Raw genomic sequence first — 19486 nt, 5'->3', positions numbered from 1 at the left:
CGCTCGTACACCTCTCTCCTCTCTCTCTCTCTCTCTCTCTCCTCTCTCTCTTCTCTCTCTCTCTCCCTCCTCTCTCTCTCTCTCGGACAGTGCGCATGCTGGGTGTTTTTGGAGTTCTGAGTAGTTGCTGGTATGATGGTAGGAAACTCTATCCTAACTAACTTCTTGATCTCTTTTCCTTTAACTAGTTAGTTTGCTACATAGGTGGAAGAGTAACGGCAATATATTTGTTATACAGGGTATATCCAAATTTTTTTCAAGTGTAGGGTGGAAGGACAGAGAAACTTTCCTGGGTTGGCAGTTGTGCTTAGTCGGTCGCATGGCTTCTCAGCCCATAGCGCTGGAGGAGACGCCTGTCACATATTACAGCATGATTCAGGTTGTTCCTGAGAAACAGGACGTTAAAGGCGAGGAGGTCTTCTGCTCGCGGCGGTGAACAGTAGGAGTCTTTAGTTAACATTCTGTCATCAGAATGAACAAAACTGTGTGTGTTCATGAAAAGGCCTAATTTAGGTTGGTAGGCTAATGCTAGCGGTAAAGTATTTGTAAGGATGATTGTGTTGTGTGTCAATTTTCACCTCTCTCTTACCCCTTCAACAAGAGTTGTAGTTGGAAATTTGCTCGTTCATTATGTACGGCAATGTATCAGTAATATGGAAAGATGCTGAGTCGTTTTGGTATATAGTCCTCTGAGCTAGCGGTAATCCGTATGTACTGTCAGCAGTGCTTACAGGCAGATTGCCGTTAACATCGTTGTATTTCGTCCCTGAGCATGAACAAAGTGTTGATGTTTCTCTATCATAGAAAATCATACGTATGGATCGGAAGCAACAGTCCTAGATTGGTGGCACACCTTTTAAAGTGAGACAGTGCCCCGAGAGGGGGCCTACTTTTAGCTAAGCAAAAGGTCTATGGCTCCTCAGCTCAGCACAGACTTAGTCAATAACAGTGCCGTTCACTGTGAGTTCCATGTAGTGGATTGGGGGTCAATGAACCTCCAAAGAACATGTGTTGTTGCAAAGGTCCGGTCTCATTCTACGAAAAGGACACGTATATAAATTTGTTTTTGAGAGTTCTAAGTACAAAGCTTTGCCAGTGCTTAGGGACAATCGAGAGGTTCAAAGTGCGGGCTGGATAAGGGGAGATGCAGACAGCAGACGCTGGACCTAGTCAGCGCTTAGTAATGCCATGCTGGTGTAGATGAGGCTAGTCGGCTCTTAGTCAAGGACAGTAGAGATGGTGTGGGTAGACTGCTTAGACATCTGTAGATTCTTATGTCTAGTTCTACGAAATGGGATCGGTGGCCTGATTTTGTTTAAATGTTAGGCATAGGGTCTAGTCAGGCTCCCGAGGGCTATGGCCGCAAGATCAGACCGGCCGGAGGAGAGCTTTGGCCCTGTATGCCATCATTGTAAATAATATTTTTTTCTTAACTGACTTGACTAGTTAAATGAAGGTTAAATAAAAAATAAATAAAAAATAAATAAAAACAAGGAGTTGGCCTGATGGGTACTCTGTGATGTTGTTGGTCCTCCTTCTTTGCTCTAGGAACAATAGAGGAGCATTAGAGGACAAAGAGGAAAGGCCTCAGAGGGGGTTGGGTTAAATACGGAAGACACATTTCAGTTGAATGCATTCAGTTATACAACTGACTATGTTTTCCCTCCCAGGTGATAAATGAGGCGCTATGTAGGCGGAGTCTCGGATCGGGGGAGGGGAAGGGGTACCTAGGGCAGGGTTTCCTCAATGTTGACCTGCGACCCCATTTAGAAACCTCTCTGTTTATTACAACTAATGTACCCTCGGTTCTATGAACCAAGCGCTTTTCCCCCCAGAGTTTCTCTCGTAACCCCATTTTCAAGGCAACCCATAGTTTGGAAAACACTGACCTATTTYACCCCAAATAAGATGGAACAGGGCTGGGGCCTCTATTTTTTTAACCTTGTGTGCGACCAGTATATCACCCAGGTCGCTCACCTCACAAAATACTTACAAAAAAAAACTTTATTTAACTAGGCAAGTCAGTATAGAAAAAATTATTATTTACAATGACGGCCGACCCTGATCAAACCCTAACCCGGACGACACTGGGCCAATTGTGCGCCGCCCTATGGGACTCCCAATCACGGCGGGTTGTGATATAGCCTGGAATCAAACCAGGGTYTGTAATGACGCCTCTAGCACTGAGATGAAGTGCCTTAGACCGCTGCGCCACTAGGGAGCCCCCCCAAAAGTTAACCAGCTATGTTCTGARCTGGTACTCCTTCTGGTATAACTGAATGATTGACTTAAGGAATCTCTAAGTGAGAACATAGGATAAAAGTGAGTGGCAGTATTTKTTTGTATTTTATTAGGATCCCCATTAGCTGTTGAGAAATGACTAAGGACACAAACACCATTGAATAGAGTGCAAAAATAAACTATTCCCTAAATATATATTTTTTTAAATATATATATAGAGGCTATGAGAGAAGAGCAGGGGTTTTTCTCCTTGACCCATATGGCACTTCAGGCTTCAGCAGGTGTCAGACACTTTGATTGATGGCTGCCAGCGTGACGTCACGTCGTTGGGGGGTTGGGGGGGTGCGGTGGTGGATTTTTTTTATTTATAAGAGGTAATACAACGCTCGGTGTGGGAAGTAACCTATAGGCCGGCTTACCGAAAGAATAAGAGGAACACTCAATCATTCATGGTGCAGCTTTTGTCAGTCTGTGCTTACTGGCTGCGTAGACTACTGGAACAGATCGGAAAGCCTAGCCTATTCCTCTAAATACATTATTTACGCAGCAGCGGATTGCTAGGTAGGCTAATATAACCACAATCACGGATACTGGTACAGTCCCGCCGGCTGATTCATTAACAAAAATGAAACAAATATGTTATGCTTTACTTTATTTTTGACAGTCAAATAGACTGCCAAAACACGCATTATTTTTTTGTGACAGGCTGCGATGTTCCCGGCGGCATATATTATTATGGTAAGTGCTCTCSCTGTGTTGTGATATCTTGTGCCTTTGTAGTKATTCAATGGATGGGCCGATAGATGTAAAGATAACGCTACACTTGCTGAGCAATAGGCTACTCACTGGCTCATGTTCATCAGCTGTTTTCATGACTAGTACATTTGGGAAAACACTTAGTTTTACGGCGTCTTCTTTTTCTTTTTTTTAATCTTTAGGGGTTTTGAATGTTTTTGTTGCGATAGGGGCGTTACAATGTAGCCACAACCACACACAAAGGCAGACGCAGACGGGTGCATTGTACTACAGTAGCCTCGACTATCACTGAGAAAATGTATGCATTGTTTTAATGGACCCTAATATTATAATARGGATAATAATAATACTTTTTAAAAAGAACATGGAATAACAACATTTTCTCTCAGAAACTACTGTTTCTTTCACACTAACAACTRCTTCTACTGCTTATGGAGCTACAGGCTATTTTACAACTGGCTAATACAGATTCGAATGCCTCAATCAACTATGTTTTTTAGGGATTGCGTTACATAACGCCAGAACTATGAAATAGAGGACAGCGTGCACCGCAGGCGTCATATCCATTAGCCTGCCCTATACGTCATTTATAAAGTTAGCCAATACCCCCCATATCTTCCAGTATATCCCGTGTCTATATCCTCGTTTCCATAGATAGAGTGAAAATAGCATAGAACATAGAGCATAAAACTTGCATAGAACAAGAGCATATTAATTGTRTATTTTACTGAAAGATCACTATTATTATGTGGTAAAAGACTAAAGCTTACATTTGTGATAGTAGGCTTTGACATAGCAGCATTCTTGAGCACATTTACCAGRTTGGAACTGAGTAGCTATTTAAATGTCCAATTGGAGCACGTTCATTTCATAAATATCCTGGCCTCAAATATCAACTGATTTAAAACAATAGCAACTGTTTGGCCTATGTCATATTGTACCCCAGTAGTTACCTTATAGTCCTAGTTATCAGTATATCACATCTAGCTATTAATTAATTTGAATGTACAAAATATTTATATTAAAAATAGGCTTTGTGGTGATGTCTAGATTATTCTTCCACTAGGCTATGCAGCATTTGCTCTTTCTGTTCCTTGCAGCTATTACATTATAGATCCACAGRTAGGAATCAAATGACACCAAGTAATAGCAGTGTGAATGGGAGGCAACATTTTATCACTAGTTCATATTGAAATGTGACACATAAGATCTTTTTTACATTKAATGTGTAACTTGCTTCATCTCGGCCCTCCGTTACAGAAGAAGCAGGTATGTGATGGTGTCCAATAGCTGTGTCCAGTCCAGAGGGAGCCGGTGTCACGCTACGGCTCCACAGGCACAAGGCGGCCGGCAGCTAGATTACTGAGGGATTACACGGACACTCGTTAACTCAATGCCACAAAACCGAGACTGAGTGGGAGGTCTGGGAACATCGACCAGGGAGGGACTGAATGGGCGGCCGGCCAACTGACTGACAGACTGCTATGGGAAGCGCAGGATCCTCTACAATCTCTGTGRATGTAACTCTCAACTAATTTCACCAGCGGGAGTTGAGCTGGGATCGCTCCGCTAGGATCAGAGACCAGTGGTGAATGTCTGCCTCTGCCATCCAGTGCATCTATCTGTAGCAGGCACAGATGGTGGGGTGTTGCTATGACAACACTTGCCCTGCACCAGGGTGTGGAGTTGTCTCCTGACTTGCTCTACTGTCTCTGATATGAGGTAGATGGAGCCACTGTATACCTATTTATTTACACTTCGTTCAAGAGTGATACACTCAACATTCTATGGAGCTCATTCCAGGAAAGCGTAATTGCAATCAAATCCTCCATTGCATATTCTATGTTTTCTGCACACTCTGCACAGGATATAACGGTGTAATAACAGTAACAGGGATACAACACGGTGAGATAAGGAGTACGGAGGAACCAACAGGTGTACTTATATCAGTACGGTGGATACAGCAGGTAGTATAACAAGGATTCGGAGGATCATCAACAGGAGTGTGGGGTGGACAGTACAGGGTAACAGGTGTAGATAAAGTAATGAGGATACAACAGGTGATTAGACAGTACGAGGAATACAAACACAGGTGTATATAAGGCGACAGATGATACAGTGATACATACAGGATAGTATACATCAGTAAAAGGTACACAGGTGTAATCAGTTACAGGATACAACAGTACTATAAATTCAAGTGTATAACATGAATACAGGATAAACAGGTGTATATCCAGTACAGGATACAAAGTACAGGATACAACAGGTGTATAACATACAGGATCACAACACGAGTGGTATATCAGTACAGGGATACATACTCAGTAAAGAATACAAATAACAGTAATAGTTCCTGGGAATCTCTTATGCCAACAATGCAGTGATAATAATAATAGATAGTATATATAAAGACATAATATACATAATGTATAATATAATAAATGATAATAGATATTGCATCAAGTAATGAGAAAAATAATAATGAATATAAGTAACTATAGATAATATACTAATAGATAATACTAGATAATAGATGAGTTATATATAAAGATTATAATAAATACATAGTATATAGTATATCAGTAATATTGATAATAGATATAATAATAATAATTAGATAGTAATATATAGATAATACTTATAGATATAATAATATAGATAGTATAATAAAAGACTAATAATATAGGAATATAAGTTAATACTATAGATAATGAATAATTATAAATATATATAATATTGATAATAATAGAAATAGTAGTAATAATATGATATTAGTTTTAACGGGTTGCTCTCCTTTCTTCGTCTGAAGAGGAGGAGTAGGGATCGGCCAAAATGCAGCGGGGTGATAATACATGTTGATTTATTAAAAGACGAACACTGACCACGAAATACTAACTTGAATAACTACAAAACAACAAAAAGACGTAGACAGCCTGAACATGTGAACTTACAATAATAACACGAAGAAACGCACGAACAGAACAGACTCAACACGAAACAGTCCCGTGTGGTCCATAAAAGATCACGGAAGACAATCACCCACAAACAAACAGTGAGAACAGCCTACCTTAATATGGTTCTCAATCAGAGGAAACGTAAAACACCTGTCCCTGATTGAGAACCATATCAGGCCAATAGACAATGAACCTAAACATAGAAACACATAACATAGAATGCCCACCCCAACTCACGCCCTGACCAACTAAACAAATACAAACACAAGGAAAACAGGTCAGGAACGTGACAGATATTCATAATATAGATAATAATAATATAGATAATAATAAAATAGATAATAATAATGTAGATAATAATAATATAGATAATAATAGAACATAGAATACAACATGTATATTGATCTATTATCTATGCTATTACAAAATACATTTCAATATAAAGTAATTACCATTTTACAGATGGGATTATTATACCTACAGTATGTGTATGTTTGATTCCAGTCATTTTATTTGCTTTGTTATCAAATCATGAATGATCCTTTCTGATTTCTAGACCTCATCATGCAATAACCAGTGGACACCAGTAGTCAGCTGAGCCATGGCAAAACAGGACTCCCCACTGTTCCTCCACGGCTTTGACCTGGGGGGACACTTCATAGACCCCCGGCCTCTGGGCAGCGGGGCCACTGGTCTGGTTCTGTCCGCTGTGGACAAGCGCAGCGGCCAGCGGGTGGCTGTGAAGAAGCTGGTGATGCGTGACGCGGTCAGCGTGAAGCACGCCCTGCGGGAGGTCAAGATCACACGGCGCCTGCAGCATGAGAACGTGGTGCGTGTGCACGAGGTTCTGGGCCCTTACGGCCACCCGCTGCCTCGCGACCCGGCCCAGCTGAGTGCCCTGTACATYGTCCAGGAGTGCATGGAGACGGACCTAGCTCAGCTGCTAGAGCAGGGACCACTTCCTGGTGGGCACGCCATTTTGCTCTTCTACCAGCTACTACGAGGCCTCAAGTTCATCCACTCAGCCAACGTGCTGCACCGCGACCTCAAACCAGCCAACGTGTTCCTCAACACAGACCAGCTACTGCTCAAGATCGGAGACTTTGGCCTGGCTCGAATCGTTGACCCACACTACTCCCATAAGGTGAGACTACAGTAGGCTGCCATTAGAAGAGAATAGCTAGCTCGGGGTCTGTATTCATAAAGCTTCATAAAGCCTCTCAGACTAGGGCTGATGTAGGAYCAGGTTCCCCCCTGTCCAGGTCTTTTGATCCATTATTATCTGAAAGGCAAAACTGTTCCTAGTCCAGCACTCCTACTCCAAGACGCTTCATGAATCAGGGCCAGGAGTTACCTAGGTATTAGGTGAACAATGGATAAGTAAAGAAATAAAAACAACAGTAAAAAGACAGTGAAAAATAACAGTAGCGAGGTTATATACAGTAGCGAGGCTATATACAGGCACCGGTTAGTCGGACTAATTGAGGTAGTATGTACATGTAGATATGGTTAAAGTGACTATGCGTATATGATAAACAGAGAGTAGCAGCAGCGTAAAAGAGGGGTTGGGGGTGGGACAATGCAAATAGTCCGGGTAGCCATTTGATTACTTGTTCAGGAGTCTTACGGCTTGGGGGTAAAAACTGTTGAGAAGCCTTTTTAGTCCTAGACTTGGCGCTCCGGTACCGCTTGCCATATGGTAGTAGAGAGAACAGTCTATGACTGGGGTGGCTGGGGTAATTGACCATTTTTAGGGCCTTCCTCTGACACCGCCTGGTGTAGAGGTCCTGGATGGCAGGCAGCTTGGCCCCAGTGATGTACTGGGCCGTACGCACCACTCTCTGTAGTGCCTTACGGTCGGGGCCCGAGCAGTTGCTGTACCAGGCAGTGATGCAACCAGTCAGGATGCTCTCGATGTTGCAGCTGTAGAACCTTTTGAGGATCTGAGGACCCATGCCAAATCTTTTTCGTTTCCTGAGGGGGAATAGGCTTTGTCGTCCCTTTCTTCCGCACGACTGTCTTGGTGTGTTTTGACCATGACAGTTTGTTGTGATGTGGACACGAGGAACTTGAAGCTCTGAACTGTCTACTAGAGGCCCGTCAATGAGAATGGGCAATGCGTGCTCGTCTTCCTTTTCCTGTAGTCCACAATCAGTCCTTAGTCTTGATTACGTTGAGGGATAGGTTGTTTATTGGGCACCACCCGGCCAGGTCTCTGACCTCCTCCCTATAGGCTTGTCTCGTCTGCAAACTTAATGATGGTGTTGGAGTTGGTGCCTGGCCACGCAGTTCGCGGGTGAACAGGGAGTACAGGAGGGGACTGAGCACGCATCCCTGAGGGGCTCCATGTTGAGAATCAGGCGTGGCGGATGTGTTGCTACTACCTCACCACCTGGGGCGGCCTGTCAGGAGTCCAGGATCCAGTTGCAGAGGGAGGTGTTTAGTCCCAGGATCCTTAGCTTAGTGATGAGCTTTGAGGGTACTATGGTGTTGAACACTGAGCTGTAGTCAATGAATAGTATTCTCACATTGGTGTTCCTTTTGTTCAGGTAGGAAAGGGGAGTGTGGAGTCCAATAGAGATGGCATCCTCTGTGGATCTGTTTGGGCGGAATGCAAATTGGAGTGGGTCTCAGGTTTCTGGGATAATGGTGTTGATGTGAGCCATTACCAACCTTTCAAAGCACTTCATGGCTACGGACGTGAGTGCTACGGGTCTGTAGTCATTTAGGCAGGCTGTCTTAGTGTTCTTGGGCACAGGGACTATGGTGGTCTGCTTGAAACATGTTTGGTATTACAGACTCAATCAGGGACATGTTGAAAATGTCAGTGAAGACACCTGCCAGTTGGTCAGCACATGCCTGGAGCACACATCCTGGTAATACGTCTGGCCCCGTGGCCTTGTGAATGTTGATCTGTTTAAAGGTCTTACTCACGTCGGCTACGGAGAGCGTGATCACACAGTCGTCTGGAATAGCTGATGCTCTCATGTATGCCTCAGTGTTGCTTGCCTCGAAGCGAGCATAGAAGGGATTTAGCTCGTATGGGAGGCTCGTGTCACTGAGCAGCTCGCGGTTAGAGTCCCGCACCTTGAAAGAGGCAGCTCTACCCTTTAGCTCAGTGCGAATGTTGCCTGTAATCCATGGCTTCTGGTTGGGGAATGTACGTACAATCACTGTGGGGACGATGTCCTCAATGCACTTATTGATAAAGCCAGTGACTGATGTGGTATACTCCTCAATGCCATTCGAAGAATCCCGGAACATGTTTCAGTCTGTAYTAGCAAAACAATCCTGTAGTTTAGCATCACTTTTTTATASACCGAGTCACTGGTGCTTCCTACTTTAATTTTTGCTTGTGAGCAGGCATCAGGAGGATAGAATTGTGGTCATATTTACCAAATGGAGGGCGAGGGAGAGCTTTGTATGCGTCTCTGTGTGGAGTACAGGTGATCTAGAATTTCTTTCCCTCTGTTTGCTCATTTAACATGAGGTAAAACTGAGGTAAAACTGATTTAAATTTCCCTGCATTAAAATCCCCGGCCACTAGGAGCGCCGCCTTTTGGTGAGTGGTTTCCTGTTTGCCTATTTCCTTATACAGCTGACTGAGTGCAGTTTTAGTGCCAGCATCTGTCTGTGGTGGTAAATAAACAGCTACGAAAAGCCTGGATGAAAACTCTCTTGGCAAATAGTGTGGCCTACAGTTTATTATAAAATACTCTACTTCAGGCGAGCAAAATCTAGAAACTTCCTTAGTTTACGAGCACCAGCTGTTGTTTACAAATATGCACAGACCCCCCCCCCCCCCCTCCTCGTCTTACTGGAGTGTGCTGTTCTGTCTTGCCGGTGAAGCGTATATCCCGCTAGCTGAATATCCATGTCATCATTCAGCCACGATTCCGTGAATCATAAGATGTTACAGTTTCTGACGTCCCGTTGGTAGGATATTCGTGATCGTACCTCGTCTAATTTATTGTTCAATGATTGCATGTTGGCAAGTAATATTGACGTTAATGACAGCTTTCCCACTTCTGCGGATCCTCACGAGGCACCACGCTCTGTGTCCTCTGTACCTGCGTCTCTTTCTCTTGCCAATAACTGGGATGTTGGCCTTGTCGGGTGTCTGAAGTACATCCTGTGCGTCCTGCTTGTTGAATTTTTTTTTGTTGTCTAATCCGAAGTGAGTGATCGCTGTCCTGATATCCAGAAGCTCTTTTTTGCCATAAGATACGGTGGCAGAAACATTATGTACAAAATAAGTTACAAATAACGCGAAAATAAACACATAATAGCAAAATTGGTTCGGCGCCCATAAAACTGCTGCCATTTCTTCCGGCGCCATTTTTAGACCAGCTCCTGGCCCTACATGTAAGTGGAGATATAAAAGATGAGGATACCACCGGCTGATTTAAGACAGCAGGATGTCTGCACTGAGAGGAGGATGTTATCTGTATTAAGATGGGAGTTCCCAGCCTGTCTATTGTAAGACTGCTTTAAGGACTAGTGCAGTGTCCTTTCATTAAAAATTATAATAATTACTGYGGGGCTTGTGTATGAGTGACAAAGCCAGGCTCTGATGGCAAAATACTGTATCTAGAAAATATTTGTATTCACTGTCAGGTCTGTTCTAGCCAGTGCTGCTGGAGTTGAGCCGGTGCTTTCCTTTTTCATTCCACTTCATAGACTGCTTTTATAAATCAAACTAAAAGGTTTCATTGCTCCATTTGTTTGTATTTGCAGTTGTGGCACACAACTCAAAACCAGAAACCACCGTTGGTGGCTGGAAAATTAGCATTGTCTTTACGTTTCACAACAAATGTACTTCATTTCCAAACGCTACAACATTCTTTGAGCCTGTTTTTTTKTGTGGTCGTGGTGCATGTATGAACATGTCCTTGAACCAAGTCATTTGGCTCCTGTAGACWGATGATTTTCTCCCCTAYATRACTGCATTAGCATCCATCTATAGCTAGTACTACAGCAGAGCTTTCATAACCTTGTCCAAACATGTCCTGTTAAAGTTACAAATTAATAATTTAATAATTGATGGGTGCTTATATTTGTCTTATTTCACACAYGTACAGGTGTGTATTATACAAATGTGTGTTTTTTTTTTTTTTTTGGTGCATATCCCAACTCCCCCTGAGACGCCCTCTTAGAGTGGGGTCACTGCTAGGGTCAGCCATTATTAACGGCAACCCTGGAGCAATTAGGGTTAAGTGCCTTTCTCAAGGGCATATCAACAGATTTTTGACCTTGTTGACTGGGGGATTGGAACTAGTGACCTTTCAGATGCTGGCCCAACGCTCTAACCTCTAGGCTACCTGCTGCCCCGTGTTGCTGGTCCAACGCTCTAACCACTAGGCTACCTGCTGCCCCGAGATGCTGGCCCAACGCTCTAACCACTAGGCTACATGCTGCCCCAAGTTGAACCATTACCCTGCCCGTTTTTTCTTTTTGTGGATTAGGCTCTGAGAGATTCATCTGACAGTCGACTTCTCTGCTGTGCTGCTTTATTGTTGTGGTGGAACACAGTGTGTTACACCAGCAGGTCAGTGAGGGCCCAGTGAAGGGGAGCTTTGTCCTGGCCGGGCCCAGAGATCTGAGATCTGAGCACGGGGCAGCAGGGTGCAGACAKGGAAAGAGATGGATCAGGCTGTGAGCAGGACAGGAATAACAGACTGGCCAAGAGTGTTGCCAGAATAACAATGGGCAATGCTGTGTTCTGGGGATGGTGAAATCAAACAAAAAAGCTTCTATGCTGCTCTTATGCAGTGGAGTGTGAGACAGGCCATCTACAGAGCATTCTGTGTCTGGCCTYCTCTGGCCTCCTCTGRCCCCGGCCTCCCGGACCCACACTTATCATCAGAGTATGTGTGTATGACCTCAGGGTGTCATGTGTCAGAGACAGGTTGGTGGGAGTTGAGTTTTACTTCAGACTTTAAAGCCCACGTCARGTTTTATGCACTTTCAAGATGGACATCAGCGTAAAAAAATGACCCGGGGCGATTCCTTTTAAAGAACCAGGAAATTGCCTGTTAGTTTCTCTCCCTCTTACATTCAGTGTGTCCTCTCTCCCTCATGACCGAACAACGTCTATTCACACAGCTACTCCTCAGTCCAGACAGAGTGTGTACCTAGCTACTGTACTGAATGTTTAGTAGTGAASTCCTCTAACAGTCCTGTGTTGATTCAGAGAGGAGAGAAATACAGAGTGTATTCAAAATGGAACCCGATTCCCTTTATAGCTGCACCACTATTTCCTAGWGCACTACTTTTGACTAGAGCTTATATGGCTGGTCAAAAGTAGTGCCCTATATATATGGAATTTGATGCCATTTCAGACACATTTATAGAGTCTATAGGGCTCCCGAGTGGCGCAGTCGGTCTAAGGCACTGCATCTCAGTGCTAGAGGTGTCACGACAGACACCCTTGTTTGAATCCAGGCTGTATCACAACCGGACGTGATTGGGAGTCCCATAGGGCGGCGCACAATTGGCCCAGCGTTTGACCGGGGTAGGCCGTCATTGTAAATAAGAATTTGTTCTTAACTGACTTGCCTAGTTAAATAAAGGTAAAATGTAAAAAATAAAAAGTCTCCCAGAAAGCTCTGGTGCTCCACATGCCATGCCAGCCTTGCAGGGGGCTTACTTAGAGGGAGGCTGGCAGGCCAATGCTTCAAGCTGGGATAGTTCTTGTCTTGGTAAATTGCAAGCAGTGAGGTGGAGTAGGAGAGGATACTTGATAGTGCCACGATCAAGAGAATGTTTCATCTAAAAAATAAACTTGCAGACACAACGATGACAGGAATTTGGCATCAGCCTCAAATCTAGAGTTATTTGACAGGTGACACATCCATTTTAACTGCTCATATCGCTTGAAGTCACTTGTGGGCTTGTCTCACGACTGTAAGTAAGCCTGTCAGTYTGTGGCAGAGGGTTGGGAATAAGCATTACATCTGTTGTCATCARCCCTCCCATTCTTTTGCAAGTGTTGGCGTTGTGACAGAAGCTTTGACTGAAGTGCTAACCTAAATAACGCCTCCTTACTGTCAAAAGACTCAATTAAAAAAATATAGATATCGGATACGTCCCAAATGGTATCGTATTCTCCTCATAAGTGCTCTATTTCTGACCAGAACCCTATGAGCCCTTGTCRAAAGTAGTGCACTATAAAGGGAACACGTTGCCATTWAGGACACAGCCATAAAGCTATCATTGTAAATCTGACTCAGCCTTTGGAATCATCAGTGACTGACTAAACTGTGCTTTTGGATGATAAGCAGAGATTTGACAGATTGCTTAATCAGAGGAGGCCCATCTGAATCTCTCTACCTGCTGAGCCGACCCTGTCAAACTCCACAAATTATTAATCACCTGGAGAGTCAGGGAGAAGGGGAGGCGGTGAGAAAGGAGAGAGGGAAGGAAGGAGGGTGGGTGGGAAGGTGGGAGGGAGGGGTGAAATGAAGTACAGTTGGGGAGAGGGGGAGGCGGTGAGAAAGGAGAGAAGGAAGGAGGGAAGGAGGGAGCGGTGAGAAAGGAGAGAAGGAAGGAGGGAGGGAGGGAGCGGTGAGAAAAGAGAGAAGGAAGGAGGGAGGGAGGGTGAGAAGGGTGAAATGAAGGACAGTGGGGGAGAGGGGGATGTAGGGATGTTTTAAGGCTGTTTTAGCTGCTTCTCATCAAACATTGAACAGTCCTCCGTATGTCTCTTATACACATCTAGATGTGTATAAGAGACAGGTCCTCCGTCATTCATTGAACAGTCCTCAGTTATTCATTGAGCAGTCCTCCGTCATTCATTGAACAGTCCTCCGTCATTCATTGAACAGTCCTCCGTCATTCATTGAACAGTCCTCTTATACACATCTAGATGTGTATAAGAGACAGGTCCTCCGTCATTCATTGAACAGTCCTCCGTCATTCATTCATTGAACAGTCCTCAGTCATTCATTGAGCAGTGCTACGTCATTCATTGAACAGTCCTCCGTCATTCATTGAACAGTCCTCAGTTATTCATTGAGCAGTCCTCCGTCATTCATTGAACAGTCCTCCGTCATTCATTGAACAGTCCTCCGTCATTCATTGAACAGTCCTCCGTCATTCATTGAGCAGTGCTCCGTCATCCATTGAACAGTAGGCCTCCCATTTAACAGTGCTCCGTCCGTCATCCATTGGCAGAGAGTGGAGGGGAGGGACAGAGAGGACAGGAAATGCTTGCCTTGCACTGGGGTTGTGCAGGTTGTGACATGCATTAAATGCATTAAATTCAAGAGCCTGCAGAGGTCGCTCGCTGTGAATGTATTGTTACAAACCAGTGGCTGTGTTTTCATAATCTCTCGCTGTCTCTTGTTAGGTGTGTGTGTGTGTAATGTGTGTTATACATTAAAAAGGGAGCTGCTCTAACGAGATAACCAGTGTGGCGCTAGGCAGAACAGCGTTAGAGGACCACATCAAAGGAGGAAGAAACAGTAATTGGATAATAAATGATGACAGAAAAGGCTTTTTCTCTGACCTTCTCTTCCACCATACTATTTCTAGATCCACTGTAGATGACTTGAAAAAGAATACTGTCTTCTATACACTCTTAGAAAAAAGGGTTCCCAAAAGGGTTCTTTGCAGAGGGATAGGGTTCTACCAAGAACTGTTTTGATCAGAAGAACCCTTTTTGGAAGACAAGGGTTTTTTGTAAGTCAAAGGGTTCTACCTAGAACCTTTAACATCCTAAGAACCATTTTTTAAATGATTCTTTGGAAGGCAAGAAGGGTCCTACATAGAACCATATATTTCCCAGCATGCTCTATTGCAGGGAGATTTTCAGAATTRTTTGTTTTACTGTAATATCTGTGTCTTTGCATGTATATTGATTGGTTGGTTAATTTTATGCTACACAAAGAAACTAATCCAATCTGTTAGTAATTGCATTTATTGCACCCGCTTCTGAGATGGTTGTTCCAGTTTAGATGATKGAGGTAGTCTAAATTCTCAATCTTCCCAACCCTGGCAGTCATTCTGAATGCAAGTTGTGGGTGATTACCAATTCCAGTGTTGGATATCCTAACTCTGGCTRAATTTCAATAGGAATTACAATTAACTTTGCAAGCCAGCATAATGTGACTTGCAGGCCTATTGTGGCCTGTAAACCAGGAGATTCCTCAGACCAATGTGTTAGGGTATAACTAGGCCCTCAAATAATGGYCATATATGTAATGTATTGTCATAAATAATAMMATTTTAAAGGCTAACAAGGCTCGTGGCTTCTACCTGTTCTTTGTGGGTTCTAGGAAGAACCCTCCGAAGATAAAAGGGTTCTCAGTTGAACCCTTCATAGACAATTCAAGGAAGAACCTTATAAAAACCAAACAGAGGGTTCTTACAAGAACCATTTGCAGAGGGTTCTAGATAGAACCCTCTGCAAAGGTTTCTACCCAGCACCAAAAAGGGTTACCCTAAGGGGACAAGCCAAAGAACCCTGTATGATTCTACTTAGCACCTTTCTTTCTAAGAGTGTACCTGTAATGGGTGAGTGTGAAGAGTTGGGGGAAAGCTGTACAAAAGCCATCAAGACACTTTAGCAAATGAGCCAGGAAAATGTACATCGGTGTTAATTTCCTTGTCATGCTTACCCTGTGTGTGTTGTTGTCTGTGTGTATTGTCCAGGGCTACCTGTCAGAAGGCTTGGTGACTAAATGGTACCGGTCTCCACGCCTGTTGCTCTCACCCAACAACTACACCAAGGCCATCGATATGTGGGCAGCTGGCTGCATCCTGGCAGAGATGCTAACAGGCCGCATGCTCTTTGCAGGTAGGAGTCTGTTGAGGTGGAGAGGTGTGGATATGAATATGATATGAGACATATGGATTGAATGATTCATGATTTGGATAAACTGAGGGTATTACCCATTTGTTTTTATGCTGTTGGGCAGTACAGTCTTTTTGTCAAACTAGGATATTTTTGATGTAGTGAAGAGAAAGTCTACTTTGTTAAACTTTTTTTTGCATAATACAGAAATTGCCATTTGCCTGTCTGTCTGTTCTCTATCCAATCACTGATCAATAAGTGTACGCCTAATTGTTAATAAAGCTAAATGATCCAGGATATGGGCTGTATCCCAAATGGCACCCTATTCCCTATATTGTGCACTACATTTGACCAGAGCCCATAGGCAGAGCACTACGGTGCATTCGGAAAGTATTCAGACACCTTGATTTTTCCACATTTTGTTACAGGCTTATTCTAAAATGTATAAAATAWTTTTTTCCCTTCATCAAGGCTCCCGAGTGGTGCAGCGGTCTAAGGCACTGCATGTCAGTGCTGGACGCGTCACTACAGACCCTAGTTTGATTCCGGCCGTGATTGGGAGTCCCATAGGACGGCACACAAACCCTAGCCCAGTGTGGTTAGGGTTTGGCTGGGGTTTTGGCCGGGGTAGGCCGTCATTGTAGATAAGACTTTGTTCTTAACTGACTTGCGTAGTTAAATAAAGGTTAAAAAAATAAATTTAAAAAAAAAAAAATCTATACACAATACCTCATAATGACAAAGCAAAAACAGATTTTTATGTTTACAAATGTACTAAAATAAAAAACTGAAATATTACATTTACATAAGTATTCAGACCCTTTACTCAGTACTTTGTTGAAGCACCTTTGGCAGTGAATACAGCCTCTTCTTCGGTATGATGCTACAAGCTTGGCACACCTGTTTATGGGGAGTTTCTCCCATTCTTCTCTGCAGATCCTCTCAAGCTCTGTCAGGTTAGATGGGAAGCGTCGCCGCACAGCTATTTTCAGGTCTCTCCAGAGATGTTCGAACGGGTTCAAGTCCGGGTTCTGGCTGGGCTACTCAAAAACATGCAGAGACTTGTCCCGAAGCCGCTCCTGCGTTGTCTTGGCTGTGTGCTTAGGGTCGTTGTTCTGTCCGAAGGTGAACCTTCGCTCTGGAGCAGGTTTTCATCAAGGATCTCTCTGTACTTTGCTCTGTTCATCTTTCCCTTTATCCTGACTAGTCTCCCAGTCCCTGCYGTGAAAAACATCCCCACAGCATGATGCTGCCACCACCATGCTTCACCGTAGGGATGGTGCCAGGTTTCCTCCAGACGTGACGCTTGGCAGTCAGGACAAAGATAATAGGTTTTATTTAATCCATTTTAGAATGAGGCTGTAACGTAACAAAATGTGGAAAAAGGGAAGGGGTCTGAATACTTTCTGAATTAACTGTATATAAGGGATAGTGTACCATACAAATATAGCTGCAAGCAGCCATGGTGGGTTCAAGCCCTATAACACTACAGTGCCACCATCAGGACAAATAAGTCTMATTTTCCTAGGATTAGCTACTTCTGTACCCCTTATTACGCTTGCCAAATATCAGAACTCAAACTCAAACACATKATGCTTTTGTTGGATATTGGACCATTTTGATGATGTTCACTAGGCTTTGTGTCATGTAACACATGATTCTATCCAGACCTGTTGACACATATTTAGTGTGTGGTCCGTCTGTAAATTCAACCTATCACCTTCTCAGTAGCCTGCTCATTAGTSACGAGGGTGTAAAACCTTTCTTATCCCAGTAGCCTGCTCCAACCATCTTAATACCCGTCTTTAAAAAGTCACTACTTATAGTACTACCTTATCCTCAAATGTTCAACACTAGCCTTTAACAATTCAAACTTCTGAACTTCTACCATAAAAAAGCTGAAGCAAGACACATAATTTTTCTTCAGGAAAATTACCTTTTCTAGTTTTAGAATCATAATGCTTCTTTACTTCCTGGTTCCTCCTGGCTTCCTGCCTGGTTCCTCCTGGCTGCTCTATAYGCAGGAGCCCATGAGCTGGAGCAGATGCAGCTGATCCTGTATACGGTGCCTGTGTTGAGGGAAGAGGACCATCACGACCTCCGGCAGGTCATCCCCTCCTACGTCAGCCACGGTTGGAGGGTCAGGAGGTCCTTCAGAGAACTACTACCTGAAGTAGATGCAGATGGTGAGAGGGATGGGGTTGAGGGAGAGCAGTGAAAAACTCTTCAACTAAGATCAGATGGCACCTTTATACTATACCTCCCTGAAACAATCAACAGTTTCTGTTAAATGTTGGAGTTACTAAAAATATATGTCTAACTAAACGTATGTCTAACTAATGTATTGTCTTAAATTCATGATTGTCTTATATTCATAAACAATCGATTTCCTGATGCTATATGACCTTACTTGCAGCCAGGTACTGTAGATGCACACATCATTTGAAAGCCTTTTCTATTCTCCGTTCCCGTCTCTTTCTCCACTAGCCATAGACTTCCTGGAGCGTATTCTGACCTTTAACCCCATGGACCGGCTGACGGCAGAGGCGGCCCTGTCCCATCCCTTCCTGCAACAGTACTCGTGTCCCCAGGACGAGCCCATGTCACCCCAGCCCTTCCGCATAGAGGACGAGCTAGATGATAGCCTGGTCACGGAGCCCGGCCACAGCCAGGCCTCTAGGTCTCACTGGGACAGGTGTGTGTCTAGCCTGGTCTCAGATCTGTTTGTACTGTCATGTCAACTAGTGACAAGGAATTAACATCATACGGAACGGAGCAAATGGAATGGCATCAAACACCTGGAAACCATGTATTTGTTGTATTTGATTCCATTCCACTGATTCCGCTCCAGCCATTACCACGAGCCCGTCCTCTCCAATTAATGTGCCACCGACCTCCTGTGGTGTCGACCTCCTGTGGTGTCAACCACAGAGATAAATCTATATTGTACTATGCCATTCATTTCTATTGAATTCTATGGTGTTAGTTACACTTCACACACTGCAGCAGCCATATTGAGGGGGAACAGCACAGTGACACCATGTAAAGAGAAAGAGATATCATGATCTGAACTGTACACAACAGAAACACCACACTTAGAATGTAAATCAACAAAAAGCATCAAAAAAGAAAGCAACCCCACAATGAGCCTAGGGAATGAGCACATGACGATTTTAAAGAAAAGTCCAAATACAGCTTAGTAAAAGGCAGCGACTGGATTCATTGGCTTCCGGGAGAGCCAGGGAAACGCTGTGTGGAGATTAACAGAGAGCCAGGGAAACGCTGTGTGGAGATTAACAGAGAGCCAGGGAAATGCTGTGTGGAGGTTAACAGAGAGCCAGGGAATCACTGTGTGGGGATTAACAGAGAGCCAGGGAAACGCTGTGTGGAGATTAACAGAGAGCCAGGGAAATGCTGTGTGGAGGTTAACAGAGAGCCAGGGAAATGCTGTGTGGAGGTTAACAGAGAAGTATACCACAGTTCTTGGAAGCAGCTCCCACAGTCTACAGTGCTTTCTGTGATAGCCTTAAACACAGCTCTCACAGTCTACCAGTGCTTTCTGTGGTAGCCTTAAACACAGCTCCCACAGTCTACAAGTGCTTTTCTGTGGTAGCCTTAAACGCAGCTCCCACAGTCTACCAGTGCTTTCTGTGGTAGCTTAAACGCAGCTCCACAGTCTACCAGTGCTTTCTGTGGTAGCCTTAAATGCAGCTCACAGTCTACCAGTGCTTTCTGT

General features: G+C 43.9%; 1 protein-coding gene across 1 annotated transcript; it reads left to right on the top strand.

Moving 5' to 3' along the window:
* The first annotated feature begins 2609 nt into the window (after nt 1-2609).
* Nucleotides 2610-18646, top strand: LOC111973944 (mitogen-activated protein kinase 4). The gene is made up of 6 exons (XM_024001396.2): nt 2610-2979; nt 4258-4719; nt 6511-7098; nt 15609-15753; nt 17775-17936; nt 18238-18646. Exons 3-6 carry the CDS (start codon nt 6556-6558, stop codon nt 18507-18509), a joined length of 1122 nt encoding a protein of 373 aa, XP_023857164.1. The 5' UTR covers nt 2610-2979; nt 4258-4719; nt 6511-6555; the 3' UTR covers nt 18510-18646.
* The last annotated feature ends 840 nt before the right edge of the window (nt 18647-19486 follow it).

Source organism: Salvelinus sp. IW2-2015, linkage group LG15 (assembly GCF_002910315.2).
Source record: "Salvelinus sp. IW2-2015 linkage group LG15, ASM291031v2, whole genome shotgun sequence".
Taxonomy (NCBI): domain Eukaryota; kingdom Metazoa; phylum Chordata; class Actinopteri; order Salmoniformes; family Salmonidae; genus Salvelinus; species Salvelinus sp. IW2-2015.
Note: the sequence above shows the minus strand (reverse complement) of the source record. Positions and strands in the feature narration are given on the sequence as shown.